General features: G+C 35.2%; 1 protein-coding gene across 10 annotated transcripts in view; it reads left to right on the forward strand.

Moving 5' to 3' along the window:
- The window catches only part of RALYL (RALY RNA binding protein like), a 223,883-nt gene that overhangs the window by 158,116 nt on the left and 50,043 nt on the right, over positions 1–15,724 (forward strand). The window contains exon 1 of one of the 10 annotated variants that reach the window (XM_087931473.1): positions 12,571–12,726. The exons of the other annotated variants lie outside the window; for them this stretch is intronic. Coding sequence (XP_087787599.1) covers positions 12,690–12,726 — 37 coding nt within the window. The 5' untranslated portion in view covers positions 12,571–12,689. Of the gene's footprint in view, positions 1–12,570; positions 12,727–15,724 lie in introns of those variants that run through there. 10 annotated transcript variants of the gene reach the window in all.

Raw genomic sequence — 15,724 nt, forward strand, 5'->3', positions numbered from 1 at the left:
TGAAATAATTTGGAGATGGATTCCTATCTTTGAATAGAAAGATTCTTACAGACAGACAAAGGGACCGTTCTGATGAGATGTTTCTGGTTGATTGAAAGACAAGGGCAGAGGTGTACAGTATTAGATACAACTACATTTGGGGAACAGAAAGTTATGTCACTGTTAGATTCTTGATTAATAAATTCTGGAGATACAGCCAGAGAAATGGATCAGCCAAGGTCATTTAAATTTTTTTTGAAGTTTCACCCTAATTCATATAGAATGAATTACTGCCCAACCACAACTTGAATTGAGATTAAAAGTCTAAAGTAAAAGCAGGTGCCCTTAGTGTGATTACAGAAGCTGTAACATTATTAGTAAAATTTCAATCATTTTGATTTAGATTTCTGACTTGTAATGTAACATCTGTTTTGGCCCACCAGATGGCAGTTTCTTCACACAAGCAGTACTATTTTAGAAAAAATTGAGTTTATGGAGGATAATCCATAAATCAGCAATGAAATTTAGTTATAGTAATGTTGACATTTACAATTATCTTACAGATAAGTTTCAATGGCTCAGTATGATTGTGCAAGTCCCAGAGGAACATATTTCTGTGAGAAACTGATTCCTAATCTCACTTTTTCTTTATAAGCTAGCTAGTATAAAGACTATATATGTGGGTTTGTGAGTATCTTGGTAGAAGCCAGGGGAAATGCAGATACACACACACACACACACACACACAAAGTCTAAAGATTGACTCATGAATTGACGTTAATTTATTAACTGTAGAGGTGCTCTTCCAACTCAGAGTTTTCATAATCTATTCAACGATATCATACAAATGATGTGAACAACCATGGTTGATTTCAGTAAAGCTAAGGTTTACTTGGGTAAACCTTCAGGAAACCTTAGGGCTAATTTGTGAAGTAGAAAAAAAAAAAAACCCTAAAAGACAGCAGTGCCAAATTATTTTGCAAGTCATGTCAAGAAAATGACCTGGATATTCATGTAGTCTCAGAAGTCATGCTTAAGTTAGATTTTATTCTGTACTTTAGCTCAGTGGCCCCCAACCTTTTTTGTACCAGGGACTGGTTTCACGATTATTCATTCTTCCATGGACCTGTACCTGAGTAACGCGAGACTCCACCGCCATCGGGATGGCTCTGCCCCCCCTTCAACGAAACTAAGGCGCAAGCACCCAAACGCTACTTTCCAACTGAAAACCCGGAAGCACTTTCCAACCGAAAACCCGGAAGCAACCGAAAACCCAAAAGCGCCGTCGAAACAAGATGGCAGCACCCAAGCTTTGTGGCCTGGTTAAAAAATGATCCACGGACCGGTACCGGTCCGGGGACCGGTGGTTGCGGACCCCTGCTTTAGCTGATACATACAGTTTATTGCAAAGTGCTATTTTACATGACTAAAGCTGGAAACAACTAGCACCTACTTATATGACAGTGAGGAAAACATGATCAAAATTTGACAACATTATATGTAACAAGATTGTATACATTAGGAAATCAGCATCATTCCAATACTGCTTGAAAATAATTCCTTATAAAACTTGGTGCGGAAATCTGGCTGTCAGATAAAAGTCATATTGTTTGAACAAATACATACAACACAGAGAGAAAGAAACAAACTATATAAGTTCAGCCATGTGGGCAGAAGTGTATATTGCAAGGAACTAGCACCTAATATTTGGAAGCATGTCTAAATTAGTGCTATCACCATGTTTTATGGGGAAAAAATTACCTAGGTAATTTATACTCTATGTAAAAGTTTATTTAAAAGTACATCCATTTTTTATCAGATTCTCGTTGGCTGTGAAGCCTGACTTCTAATACTAACAAAGAAAAGCATATCTTTTTATTTATACAGTGCAGAATTTTATTAATTTTATGATATCTCCGTTGTTTATTAGATCTATTTTTATTTATTTGAAAATCATTCTCTTTGATATATAGTGGAATGATAAAATAGGTGGTTGTCCTAGAAAATTGTTGTTGTTTTGTTTTTGAGTTTTAAACAGCGTTATATTTTCATATTGTTGGTTATATAGGTTCATTTTGTCTGATGCATGAAGCCTATTTGATTTTATGGGCCCATGTATATTTGATAAGTACAATTAGTTTAAATAATTGGGGGAAGTAATTTAACACATGGTAATATTATATCCTTCTTGGCTGCAAAGCTATTGTGTTATTTTGTATATGCAACTTGAACATAAAGGCGTTCACACACTAATAAACTACTCTGAGCAATGAAGTATCTGATCAAATGTGCTACAGCAATTAGAAAAGAACTGCCTACTTTATAGTGGATTTTAACATTGTTAAACAAAATACCCAAATACCACTCTATGGCCTAAGTTTGGACCTCCTTTAAACACCTGGTCCATAAAGATGCTGTATAAGAGACAACCAATAATATTACTATAGCCTCGAAGGCCCATGTAGATGGACTTTACGAATCTTGTATGAAAAGTATAGCATCAGAGAAGAACATAGAACCAGGCTTTCCATTTAAAGAAATATTTTCCAGGAAGCAAACCAATCAGCAACAAGGGGAAAATCAAAATGTTTTGCATACTCCATCACTCATGTCAAACTAGATTGCTCACTTTTCTAATTAGAAGCCAACTGCAGAATTGGCCATCAACTCTAAGTGTCAGAATCGGGTTCTTGAAAATAGTACATTTGATTGGCCTTCATGCTTTGGTTGTCAACTAGAGGGTGTTTTGAAGTTTCTCATGTATATATGCATTATGGGCTCTCTAGGAAACCTTGGTTGATGAAAAGTGCATATTTTTATCTCATAAGTTTGTGGTGAGAGAAAATTAGTGAAGGCAGAACTATCACCTTGATCTTTTGCAGGAAAAGCAAAATATACTGTAAATTTAATAAATTAATTGTTACAGTAACAGATTTAGTAGTCTTTAATGCATAGCACTAAAAAAAATATTCTTGCATGCCATATAATGTCTCCCACTTCGGTTACTAATTCTCCTCCCTGAACTTGTTTTTCTATTTTTAAAATACTATTGTAACCTGTTCTTCTTTTTCTACCTCTTTTGAACATACAATCACTATTCCTGGTCAACTACCATCATTGAAAAGTTGAGCTTGAATTTCAAATTAGGAAAGAACTATAGGCAAATAGTATGATGCAAAGAAATGGTAGCACTTTTCAGCAGTCATTTTGTTTGAAAATATGTAATTCAGCATTCATGTATTCAACATCCCAAAGTATTTTTACCAGTATGGTAGTTGTTTGTTTGTTTCTGTTTCCATGGTGAATTTGATTTGGGTGTGTGTGTGCTGTTTAGGTGTGTTAGGAAATTGTTTAGGTTTCTTTTCCATGGGGCCAAATAACAAATGTGTCATCGATGTATCTTAACCATAGTTTGGGTTTGTGGGTGGCATTGGCTGGGGCTCTGGATTCAAATTCTTCCATGAACACTATACAGAAGCCTGATGATGGCAGATGAGACTCTGCCAAAATGTTGCTACAACTTTAAAAACACAACTATAATGACGTGGGAAAATACCCCAACAAAGCTGAATACTATACATATAAATACCCGCGAAAACTTAAGAAAACATATATATCAGCCTGAGGATGGCGAGTGGGACCTCACCAAAATGTCACCAAGATACTCTTAATCTTACACGGGAAAAGACCCAAACACACCTAGACCTACATACCTGTACCCGTGAAAATCTACGAAAACACACACACATGCACACATATATGAAAACTCAGATTAAAATTCATGTTAGAATATCAGAGGAAGAGGAGGGAAATAATGCAGTAGCATTTCTCCTTCCTGGACATGCTTTGTTTCAGTTCTTTAGAAGTTCCATCAATTTCTAAGCAAATCTAGAACAATGCTGTCAAAGCCCCTGGGGAATGACTTGACAAATGAGATCATCTCATATTTCATCTGATACTCTCCTCCTTTGAAATGGTTATTAAGCCTCTTTCATTCCAGCCCCCATTCTGAGCTAATAGCTGAAGGTCAGTCTACCTCTGCGCCAGTCACTTACCCCCTTGTAGGCAATGGATTTCACAGCTGGCAATTACTTGCTTCACCAGACCTGAAGTTAGCTATCAGGCATGCCATACAGTTAGCATAATTGTCCAGACTGGGACTGTTCTGAATCAGTAGGAAAATCTGTCATTTTACAGCTCCTTTAATTATTAGGGCAACTGTACAACTTACTCTGCTTCAGTCATTGGGGAGGAAGGATATCTGATATCAGGAAGATCTATAGTTCACATTGAGGAAAGCAGTGCATTTGTAGGATGTGCATTGGATTTATCAAGTAGTATTCATTCAGAAACATTTGGTTTTTAATTTCTGTCCCACCTGCTAGCCTGGCTAATTTATTGTCTGCCTTAACTGGGTTTCTCTTTGAGTGTGATACTGTAGCAAGACTTTAGCAACTTGGGTCAATGAATAGTGAATTGGTAGAGGTCTATAGGCAAAGAATCAAACTGCCAGGCTTCATACCAGGATTCCGCAGGAAATCATATCTTTCCAAATTCATAAACCCTTATTCACCACTTGATTTGACTAGAGTATATCAGAATGTTTATTGCAAACAAAAATGAAGTCTCGAAAGCTTAACTGATAGAGTGTTAGGTAATGAGAGTCTTTGTATTCAGTATTTGTACTCCAAAATTTGAGCTTTAAAGTGCTTCTTCCTACTTTTCCAGATTAAAAAGTACCTGCTGGTTTGCTTGATGGCCTTGGGCAGCTGCAATATGTTTACTTAATTCTATATAGCCTGGGAACTTCATCCTTTACTGATAGGACTATTTGCAACCTAGTATTTGTCCTAGTATTTGTCCTATTTGTCCTAGTAGGTTTGATAGAATATTGTACATGAAGATTGACCTATAAAGCTGTGATTCAGATATTCTGCAGCTAAGCTCCCAATTCAGTTTAGAAATTCAAATGCAATGAGGTAAATTTCTCTCAGCTTAACTGTTACTCTGCAGCATGGGAAAAATAAGGCCACACTATTTCCTAAATTTATTGTAATAATTTATAAGTATAATCTACGTTGATTATTTTGAACATACTAAATTTATAAATGTGTTTATAGGATGCTAATTGGTTTTAAAATTGGTTTTAAAAATTCTACAAAAGTGATTTTATGAATCTTCTCAAAGAAAAGTCTGTGTAGATTTTTATCTAATTTAATAATTTAGTAATTACTATCATTTTATATTAAGGAAAGTTTTAACTGTAATAGCATATAGAAGATTCTAGGTCCAACCTCCATTATATTCAAGAAGGATAGTGAAAGTCAAGTTGCTATATTTCAACTTATCTTGCATCAGCATTTTCTGATTTGACTAACCTGGAAATTACTTGCTGTTTCATTATGAGCTCAATATTCGGTTTAAAGTGGCTGGGATTTCATTATAAGCTTAAATATCTTTTAAAGGATTAATTTAAAACTTAATGAACTGAGAGGAGAAAAGAATTTTTCCCTGGGCCAATTGATAGTCCAATATTGTTAGTAACCCAAAAATCTTTAAATATAGAAGTGAATAAAAAGATGAAATACAAATCAAATAAATAAATAAACATAAAGATAAAGGTTTCCCTCACAAATGCGTGCTAATTGTTTCCAGCTCTAGGGGGCAGTGTTCATCTCCGTTACAAAGAGAGAGCCAGCGCTGCTGAAGAGCCAGCGCTGTCCGAAGATGTCTCCATGGTCATGTGGCCGGCATGATGAAATGCCAAAGGCATTTCCACCAAAGAAGTCCCTATTTTTCTACTTGCAATTTTACATGCTTTCGAACTGCTAGGTTGGCAGAAGCTGGGACAAGTTTACTCCGTTATGCAGTGCTAGGGATTCGAACTGCTGACCTTTCTGATCGACAAGCTCAGCATCTTAGCCATTGAGCCACTATATCCTTATTTTGAACCACTGCATCCCTATAAACATAAAATAGATAAACATAAAATAAATAAATGTAAATAAACGTAAACTCTGTTAAATGCCAATACTGCTTTATACTACTTAAAGTGCTGGGTGAAAATTGAATATGTGAGAAATTCCATGTAAGTAAGGACACTATACTCCAAATCATTTTAAATCTGGTTTCATCTTTCGAAGAGTTGTGCAATACAACTAGTTTCAATTTACAACTGTTTTGATTTTTCCCTATTTTTTTTGTTTAAAAGTGTTCTGAATTCAAAGCAACTATTGTAGCTAAAAAGAAAGTATTTCAAATTCAAAAACAGTGAGTAAAGTACAGGTAGTTCTCAACTTATAACCGATGATTTAACAACAGTTCTAAATTGTAATAGACTTTTTAAATCTTAATTATAACCCAAAGTTACAATGGCCCCATCCCCTGGTCACATGATCACTTTTCAGGTGCTTGGTATATATAGTCTTATATTTACAACTGGTTATAGCTTCAGTCTCATGTGATTATAGTTTGTGATTTTTTTTGTGAGTTTTCAGTGTCAGAAGAATGAATTCATTTAATGAGTTCTGAAAAAGTATGAAGCCCATGAAATAACCAATTTGGAAATGGTAACTAGGAAAAATTGAATAAATTGCCTCTCAGGGTTTATACACATCCACTTGTGGAAAAAGCTGAAGATGCTGGAAACTGCATGTATTTCAGAAATATTCATGCCCTTTTAATATAGATAGCCAGTCTTATGAAAATGTGATGAACCAATTTAATTTTCTAAAGCTATCAAAAAGGAGAAAATCCTATAAAAACACACCATATTCTATGGCTTTAGAATTTATCAATATTCCTCAAGATATATTTATAAAAACTCCTTTTTCCAAATTGTTAAGAGTGACCCATTACAAAAGACTTTAAAAAATAACATCCTGATCATTACTCATAGAAGAAAGATTTGATCCATTACATTTCAAATTATATCAAGAACCTAGAGTTAGATTGATCGTGACATTTTTAATCCAACTGAATCGGTTAGTTTAGAACAGTGGTAGTCAACCTGGTCTCTACCGTCACTAGTGGGCATTCCAGCTCTAATGGTGGGTGGTAGGGGATTTGCCCCTTACTTTATAAATCACCATTACTGTGGAACTGGTGGGCGGTTAGAGAAAACTTTACTACTAACAGAGATACAAAAGTGGGCAGTAGGTATAAAAAGGTTGACTACCCCTGGTTTAGAAGAATTTTTTTTCTCTTTTGACTGATGTATCTGAACATGTAGCAAAACAAGCTGCATTGTTGCAATGGCCGCAAGAAAGATATGAAAGCACTTGCTGACAAATAGTGCTGTTAATATTAGAAGGGGTGTATTGAACTGATACAGATTGTTGTAATTTTATATGAATTTTGCTACAGTTTATGGTTGCAAATAAATGTATATACATACTTCCTGATCATTGATTGATTTAGCTCTATATAGACAGTATTGAATGTCTCTATTGAAGAAAAATATGAAAGAACAGCTGAGATTCTGTCCATTTGGGAACAGAGAAAACCACAATAAAAGCTTGCAAAATACCTATGTCCTTCAGTGCTACCAGTTGAAAAGTGTTGTCTCATTTTTTTCAAGATTTCAAACAATTCAAAATGAATTTGGCTTCTGAAGTGATAAAACTACTACAGGGCTATACTCAACCACAGTAGATACTGTAATTCAGGAAAGGTCAGTGATAGAATAAATTAAGGTTTTTTGTTTTTTTTACTTTATCCTCTGGCTAGCAGATATTTGTTAATATGGTACTATAATGAACAAAAGTAACCATGCATAACTTTGCATTTTCTGTGTCAGTGTTAGGACTAAAAAAAAGTTACGTCAATTTTCAAAATTGGCTAAAGTCTCAGTTTTGAAAGTAATAAAGAATTTAATTGTTATTTCTAACTAATTCTAATTTATATTGACTGTCTCCTAGTATGATTTGATTGTTGATTGTACCCTATGACTATCGTTAAGTGTTGTATGTTATGATTCTTGATTCTTAATGAATGTATCTTTTCTTTATATATACTGAGAGTATTTACACCAAAACAAATTTCTTGTGTGTCCAATCACACTTGGCCAATAAAGTATTCTATTCTAACTTCGATGCAATAGCAAGTTTATATGGACATCCACTGGGTAGTAAAGGGTACATACATATCTTGCAATGCAAATTCTATTCCTTGTGTATTTGCTACAATATCACAGTGCATATTCAAAAGAGTGGAGCTTATGTCACAATGACTCATTTTGGCATCATTATGGCTAGCTGCAAACTCCACATTAAGCCTATCGAAGCGTCTGATGCTAGTTCTTGGTGTATTGGTTTGTGATGCAAGCAATAAGAAGCATCTTCATTGACATTAGCACCTCTGCTTTCGTAGTATCAAGTGGAAAAAACAAGTGGCCTTTAAAAAAAATACCGCTTCACTGTATTTGGAGGGTACAATAAAATGTACATGTTTTTCTCCAAATTGCTGTTATCATTCTTGAGAATTTTTCTCCAGTTAAGTTTAAGACACTGCTTCAGCTACTGAATGTGTATCCATTTGTAGTAGATGTAATAGTTTTGATTTAGTTGGAGATGAGAGTAAACAAACAAAAAGTGAACAAGAGCAAAGTAAAAAGATGCTGAGTTGTTCAATTCTCTTGTAAAAAAGAGAGTTCCCTGGCAGTCAGATACAGTCACTGTTAGCTGCTGGATCCTCGTGACAGTAAACAGACAAAATGGAGTTACAGAGACAAAACTGCCACTATAGATTTAAGTAATCAGCTGAAGACCTAGCTAAAGGCACAAAATGTACACTAATAGTTCTCATGAACGATTGACTCTTTCACAATTAATTAGCTGATAACAAGGAAAAGTATAAAGTATAAATAATCATTATAACTTTTTTTCTGCTGCTGAATTGTGTCCATTTCTTGGACACTGCCTAGGCCAGCACCTGCAATTTTCAAAAGGGGGTTTGCCTTTGCCTCCTTCCTATGGCTGAGAGAATGTGATTGTCCGAAGCTCACTAGTTCGACTTGTGGCTAAGATAGGACTAGAATTCACAGTCATCTAGTTTTTAGCCTTATGTTTTAACCACTATATCAAACTAATAACCATAACAATAAAATAACCTCCAATGAGGCACTGCTTTGATGTTTTTGTAGGACGCGTGTGCTCTGAGGAGGATGAGTGTTACGCCAGAGATTCAACCATACTGGACAGATTTTATCAGAGGAGTCAAGTGAAGAGCGCCTCTTCTATAAACATATACAACGGTGGGATGTAATTTACAGAAAGCTGTATCATATTGGTCATCACCCAAATCAATAAGAACATTCTAGTTGTTGGAGTTCCTAGATATTTTATGGCAATTGAGATATGGGACTTGGGACTGTTGGCTATACAACCAAGGTCAACAGCTAGAGGGCTACTGGAAGAAAAGTTGTTTGCCTGTTGCAAATATACTGAGTCCAAAAACAAAAAAAATATTTTTACTATTATTTCAAATCAATCCAAGAATACCTGAAAAGAATGGATCAGTCCTGAAATCAACAACATCCAGAATCAGAAATAACAGAGGGTAGCAGATCAACATCAATTTATAATACAAAATAAAATATTTACAGAAACAGAATTGGAATGGTCTACCATTTCAAAGATATAAGAATGCAAAGGTCTACCCAGGACAAAGAGACTGAAACCTTGTCAGAAGTAGTCCAGACCTTGAAGCAAACCAGAGAGAGTCAGCAGTAGAAAAATCTAGAATAGTTATTGAATCATTTTCATTCTCAAACCAGGCACCTTGTCCTCAGAAAAAACAAAGTCTTCTAAACTAAAAAATAAGCTGAATTGAACCAAAAATAATTTAGCACCTAGAACAGCACGAAAACAATGAAATGAAATTGTTTGCAACGAAGCTTTTTACACAAAAGCACAAGTATTTAAATATACCAATACTGTAATGTCAAATATAAGTACCAGCTTACTTCAAGAAACAAACCAACTAATGTAATTGAAGGTGAAGAACAAGATAACCAAATACCTGATCAAGAATTATCATCTAGAAACATGGGAGCTCAATGAAACATTGGAAATAATAAAAAATAACAGCTGTAATCATGAAGATTAGCTGAAATTGGACCCTATAGGTAGAATCTCCAATTTCATTCAAATCAGTAAATTTCTACCAACCCATCTATGGAGAGACAGCAATGAACCAACCACTTGACAAGGAAAAACAGTGCTTGTCAACAGTTCCTGACACAGCTATGAAACAAAGATGTAAGAATGCAACTTGAATAACTGAGGTGGATAAGCATAAAAAATAAGCTCAAATGAAAGTACTTTTAATAACAACAGAAATGGTGCAGAAAGGGGCAAGGAAGATCAAGACTTGGCCAGCACCATATGTGAAGATGAACTGCATGGTTTGAGTTGAAGCATTTGACTGGTCTGAACTTACTGATTGCCAAGTAGTTTAACAACATACTGCAAGAGGATGAACTGAAGATTGGTTAACATTTAGCAAAATCTACCTGATAATGAAAGACCCAACAAAAGGGGAAGACCCAGGCAAATACAGGCCATTGCCTGCTAACCAACAACTTTCAAATTGCTACCTGTGGCTGGTGCAGTCCAACAGCATCATGTTGAAAATAAGCTTCTTCCAAGAAACTGCCCAACAGCAGAGGAACAAAAAAAAAATCAGCCCCTAATTAATAAGATGATTTGGAAGACCAGCTTGAATGTAGTTCAGATTGATTACAAGAACGCATTTGACTCCTTGCACATGATTGGAAAATCAAGTGCCTAGAAATAACAGTAGAAAGGTTAGAAGCTTTGTGCAAAGATTAGTGACATAATAGAAAACAGAATTACAGGACAGTGATGACAGACTGGGAGAGGTTAATATCAAGAGAGAAATCTTCAAGGAGACTCACGATCACCACTACTGTCTGTCATTGCATTCATTCATCAAAAACAATAATGAACAATTTAGGCCATGGGTATCAAATATCAAAAATAACTGCAAATCTATCCCATCTATACAGGGACAATCTGAAACTGTATGGAAAATCACCATCATTTTCGAATGAAATCACTGCTCAACAATATCCATATGTATAGCCATGATGCAATAGAGTTTGAACTGGACAAATGTGCCACCCTTACCATCAACACCGGAAATTAGTGAAACTGAAGGAATGATACATTCTATAAGATAACATCAAGAGACTGAACAAGGACAATCACTGCAGATGCCTGGGCATCCTTCAAGTGACAACATCAAGCACACTGAAGTCAAGAAGGTTAGTAACAAACACATTATGGGAGTGAAGAAGACTTTAAAGTCCAAAATCAATGTGGGAAATATCAAGGCAATTAACACTAGTGAAATTCTAGTCATTAAATACACAATTGGAATAGTGAACTGAATTCAAGCAGTTCTAAAAGCCCTGGATATAGGAAGATCAGAAAATGAATCATGCCCTTTATCCATGCAATAATGTTGACAGTCTCAACTTACCAAGGAGTATAAGTGGGCATGGAATGTTGCAAATATACCAGGTAGCTGAAGAAGAAAAAGTGCATTGAAAGAATATCTGAAAGACAGTAATGTCTGGATAATGGATGTGACAAAAGAATAGAAGAGAAAGAACTGGATAAAATCACAAAACACAAAGACCTGCAAATAAAAAAGTCTGTGGCAAAAGAAAAAACACAAAGACCTGCAAATAAAAAAGTCTGTGGCAAAAGAAAACGAAGATAGAACCAACAGTAATGGGTGCCTTGTCTGCAATCTCAAAACATTTGGAACTTGGTCTGAACACTATTGGCATTGCAAATGTCAGTTGCAAAAGACAACTTTACTTGGAACAGCTTACCTCCTATGATGATAGTTTTAATACCATCAAACAATATTTGCCTATCCCAGGTCCTTGGAAAGGATGAAATAAGTGGATAAAAATGCCAAATCCAGTCTTAAACATCAGGTTCACAGTGCCACCAACCATATAATAATAATATTTCAACTTCAGGAATGAAGTATATAGAAATGAATAGGAATTAATGAACATATGTTCCTGATTATGTATACTCAGTCATACAGCTGTGGGCTTTTATTTGCTTTGATTCCATATGAGCAGTGATATTTTACATTAGCATTCTGCATTACTGATATTTCAAGAAAAAACTATTTTTGAAAATGCTATTGTGAGACAATAGTCTTTCCAAGGTGAATACTTCGTTAATCTTAGTTGTTTTTGTTTTGAGAGATCTATGCTTTTTTCTTTCTGGGAAAAAAAAACTTGCTCCATGAGCAAGTCAGCTATTAATTAGATGTGTATTTATTCAGTCTATTCTTTTCCTTTTACAAACATGACTTCCAAGAAAAAACAATAAAGTCATCTTATGCGAAGCCAGTATTGCAATATGAAAAGGAATACAGTTTAATATATGTTTCTTTACATTACATGGGTTTTCAAATGAAGCACTAAATTTACAAGAACGGGTGGGTAGGAGAAGGTTCCTTTTACCCCCAAGTTGCATGCAAGGTAGGAGAGCAGCAATATCTCCCCGAGCTTTGAGGAGAATGGTATTACCCTGGCATTCAGTAAGAGATGCTGGTTACCTTGTCTGAATGAGCCAACTGCCTCACTGCAAAGCACAGAGTGTCTCTTTTGTCTCGGTGTTGGAGAAAATTGCTTTCTGAATAGCAGCCTTTTTTTCAGAATGACTATGTACAAGAGCAAGCGAAGACACCAAAGATGTAAGTAGCTTGGATCTGTGTGTGTTTGTGTCTGTGTGTGAGAGAGAGGAAGAAAGGGAGAGAGAGAGAATGTACATGAACAGAAGGGAAATGTTTCCTAATTTGAAAACTATGTCTTAGTTTCTTTTGTACTAAGTAGGATTTTCAGAGCTTACTCTATAGTACCAATATTGTTAGGTGAAGGAGAAATCCTAAGAGGAGTAATAATAATAATAATAATAAATACGCTCCCTTGTTACTATGGAAACCATCAGCAAGTGATTGCTTTATAAAACCCACAAGGAAATAGAGATCAAATGCAAGTTCATACTAGTTCAGTGTTCATTATTCAGAACATAATGATTTGGTAGGAGTTTTGCCCTTTAAAAAAGGCGGGATCATTTTTTTCTTCCATCTGTTAAGCAAATTGACTTAAGGAAGCTAGAAACGGTAGAAGTTCAAGTGTCTTCATTTCTATGCATTACCTCTGAAGGAAACACACTGAGACGGGGGTGGGGGTGGGGAGAGAATTGAACGTGCAAAAAGAGATTAAATAATTCATTTCATTATCCGTTTGGCTTGGTTTGTGATTTTGTGCTTCAAGAAAATAACACCACAACTAAAAAGCAGGTCCTACCCAGTTACTTTTGCATATCTGAGTCAGATTCAAGACTGAAACTAATATTAAAATTAAAGTCAGTTGTGCTATCAATCAATCAAGTTTTGCCATTGAGTTCAACGGGATGTCCTTTCATCCACTCTTATAGAAATGATGTAACTGATGTGGGATTGTTTTGTAAATGGTTAAAAAGTAAACAGAAATTTTAGACTGAAAGACAAGTAGATGCCAATGTATGATTAATACAAATGAGCATCTTCCGTCATTTATTTTATATATGCTTTTCTGGGTAGCAGAAAGTGCTTCTGGTCATGAAAAAAGTGCATTTTTCTGCTCCATTCAACAACAAAAGGACTCTTGTGGGGAAATCATGCACTTTTAAAGACCATTAATCTTTTCCACATTGCCAGCAGCAGCTTAAACTTTGAAACTGGCCACACTGCTGATCCCTGTCTTTGCACTGAATAATACCAAGCTTTTTCTGCAGCATCTGTCTTAAAATGTTATGGTACCACACAAAGAGAACCTAGATGCTGAAGTGGAATAGAATAGAAACGATGCAAAAGACAATTTTAACTTACATATATGATTATTTGCTACACGAGCTTTATTTTCATCATTTGCTCGCTCTTAAGGGCTAGCTTATTTTGTAAAGAAATTTGGGACTATTGGAAGAAAGCCGTTTAGGATTCATTTGGCATAATTTAATCATAATCTTAGATCAATCTCAGCAGAAACATGGATACCAATATAGAAACTTGTCAGGGTATATTTGACAAAAACTATACACTAAAATCAGTCATATAGTCAGGCTTCACACAAGAAAAAATTAAAACTAGAAACCCAAACTGGCATTTAAATGAAGGCAAAAAACTTCGCTGAAAGATAAAATGAAAACAGATGTTATGAATATAGATGTGGGTTATTAGGCCACCATATAGCAGATTGCTTAAACGAGAATGCAAGGAATGATTTCCTGGATAACAAGAAAAATACTAGAAACCCTTAAACAGATTGCTATTAAAATGTCATTGATTAAAGAGGCTGATCTTAGTAAACTTCAGTCAAAAATCTCAAACAGCATGCTGAAAATTTAATAGATAAAATAGTTGGAGTAATAGCAATAAAATTATCACTGTTTAAGCATTTCTTTCTGGCATGAAAAAGCAATGCGGACTCCAGGGAAATACCCATGAAAATGAAGTTAAATGGGGATTTGTCATTGGTAAAATTCTTCTTGTAGTCATCTTTCAAATTAATTGAGGGATCTATTATAAGTATGAATAAGTCTGGATCCCATAGTTTAAAAGTTCCTTAATGTAGATTTTGTTTAAATAGTCTGCCATGTGGATATTAGCATTTTTCACAGTTATTGGAAGACAGTAGCTTTCTTACAGAAGTTGTAAGAATTCAGAGGTGACAGCACTGAAAATAATAAGATATAGTTATTTGTACACCTGCCACAATATGATGGGAGATAAAATTATGATCAGGCTATACTTTGTCATTGAAAATGACCTTCTGAAATTTAGTTCGTTCTGTCTTAGTGTTCTTACTTTTTAAAAAAATACAAAAAAGCCCACGCTTTTTGGCTAAAGATTGTAGGTAGCAGTTTTCCCACTGAAGAAGGTGGAGGAAGATGATGATGGCTTACAATGATGATGGATAAAAGCAGACACCACAATTGTATCTTGGTTGTACATATTTAAAAATATTAAATTTTCATGCCACTCATCTCCCCTAAAGCGAATCCTTAATGACATCTGGAAGATATTACTATATGCTGTTATAGATCTGCCTGATTACAACCTGATTTAAAGATATGGCACCTACTGGGGGGAAAAATGGGAGCACCTCACTTTCAAACTCATTGCTAGAAGGCATTTAAGGGAATATCTTCCAAGTAAATATGGCAGATTTACAGCCTTGTAGAATAGAAGATTTTTCTTTACATCTCCTCATTACACTCCATAAACCTGAGATATTTAATCAAAAACATTATCTAAACTTATGCTCAGACAGATGTTGGTAAATATAAATACTAAAGCAGGACAGAGGAGAAAGAGAGAGAAAGATAAAATGTGTTTGAGCCAGAATTTTCCAGCTGATCACCTTTCTGCCATATTCTTGATCAACTGCAAACTATCTTCAAGCAGCATATGTATCATCGTGGCAGCCTGTGTTTGTGTCCGCTTGTCTTTTTTTCCCTTTTCCCTCTCATGATTTTTCTTTGTCTTCGAGTAACTGTAGCAATCAACTTTCTCTTCCACAATTCATTTGAAATTTGGGTGTGGCCACTTTGAGAAATCCAAGTATCCTGTTCGGAAGAGCAATGGATTATAGCTACATGCCAGTTATTTTGTGCTCAATCAATTTCTATTCCCATAAATTGATTTGCAA

The sequence above is a fragment of the Pseudonaja textilis genome, chromosome 3, assembly GCF_049901715.1.
Source record: "Pseudonaja textilis isolate UNSWEBS1 chromosome 3, rPseTex1.2, whole genome shotgun sequence".
Lineage (NCBI taxonomy): Eukaryota > Metazoa > Chordata > Lepidosauria > Squamata > Elapidae > Pseudonaja > Pseudonaja textilis.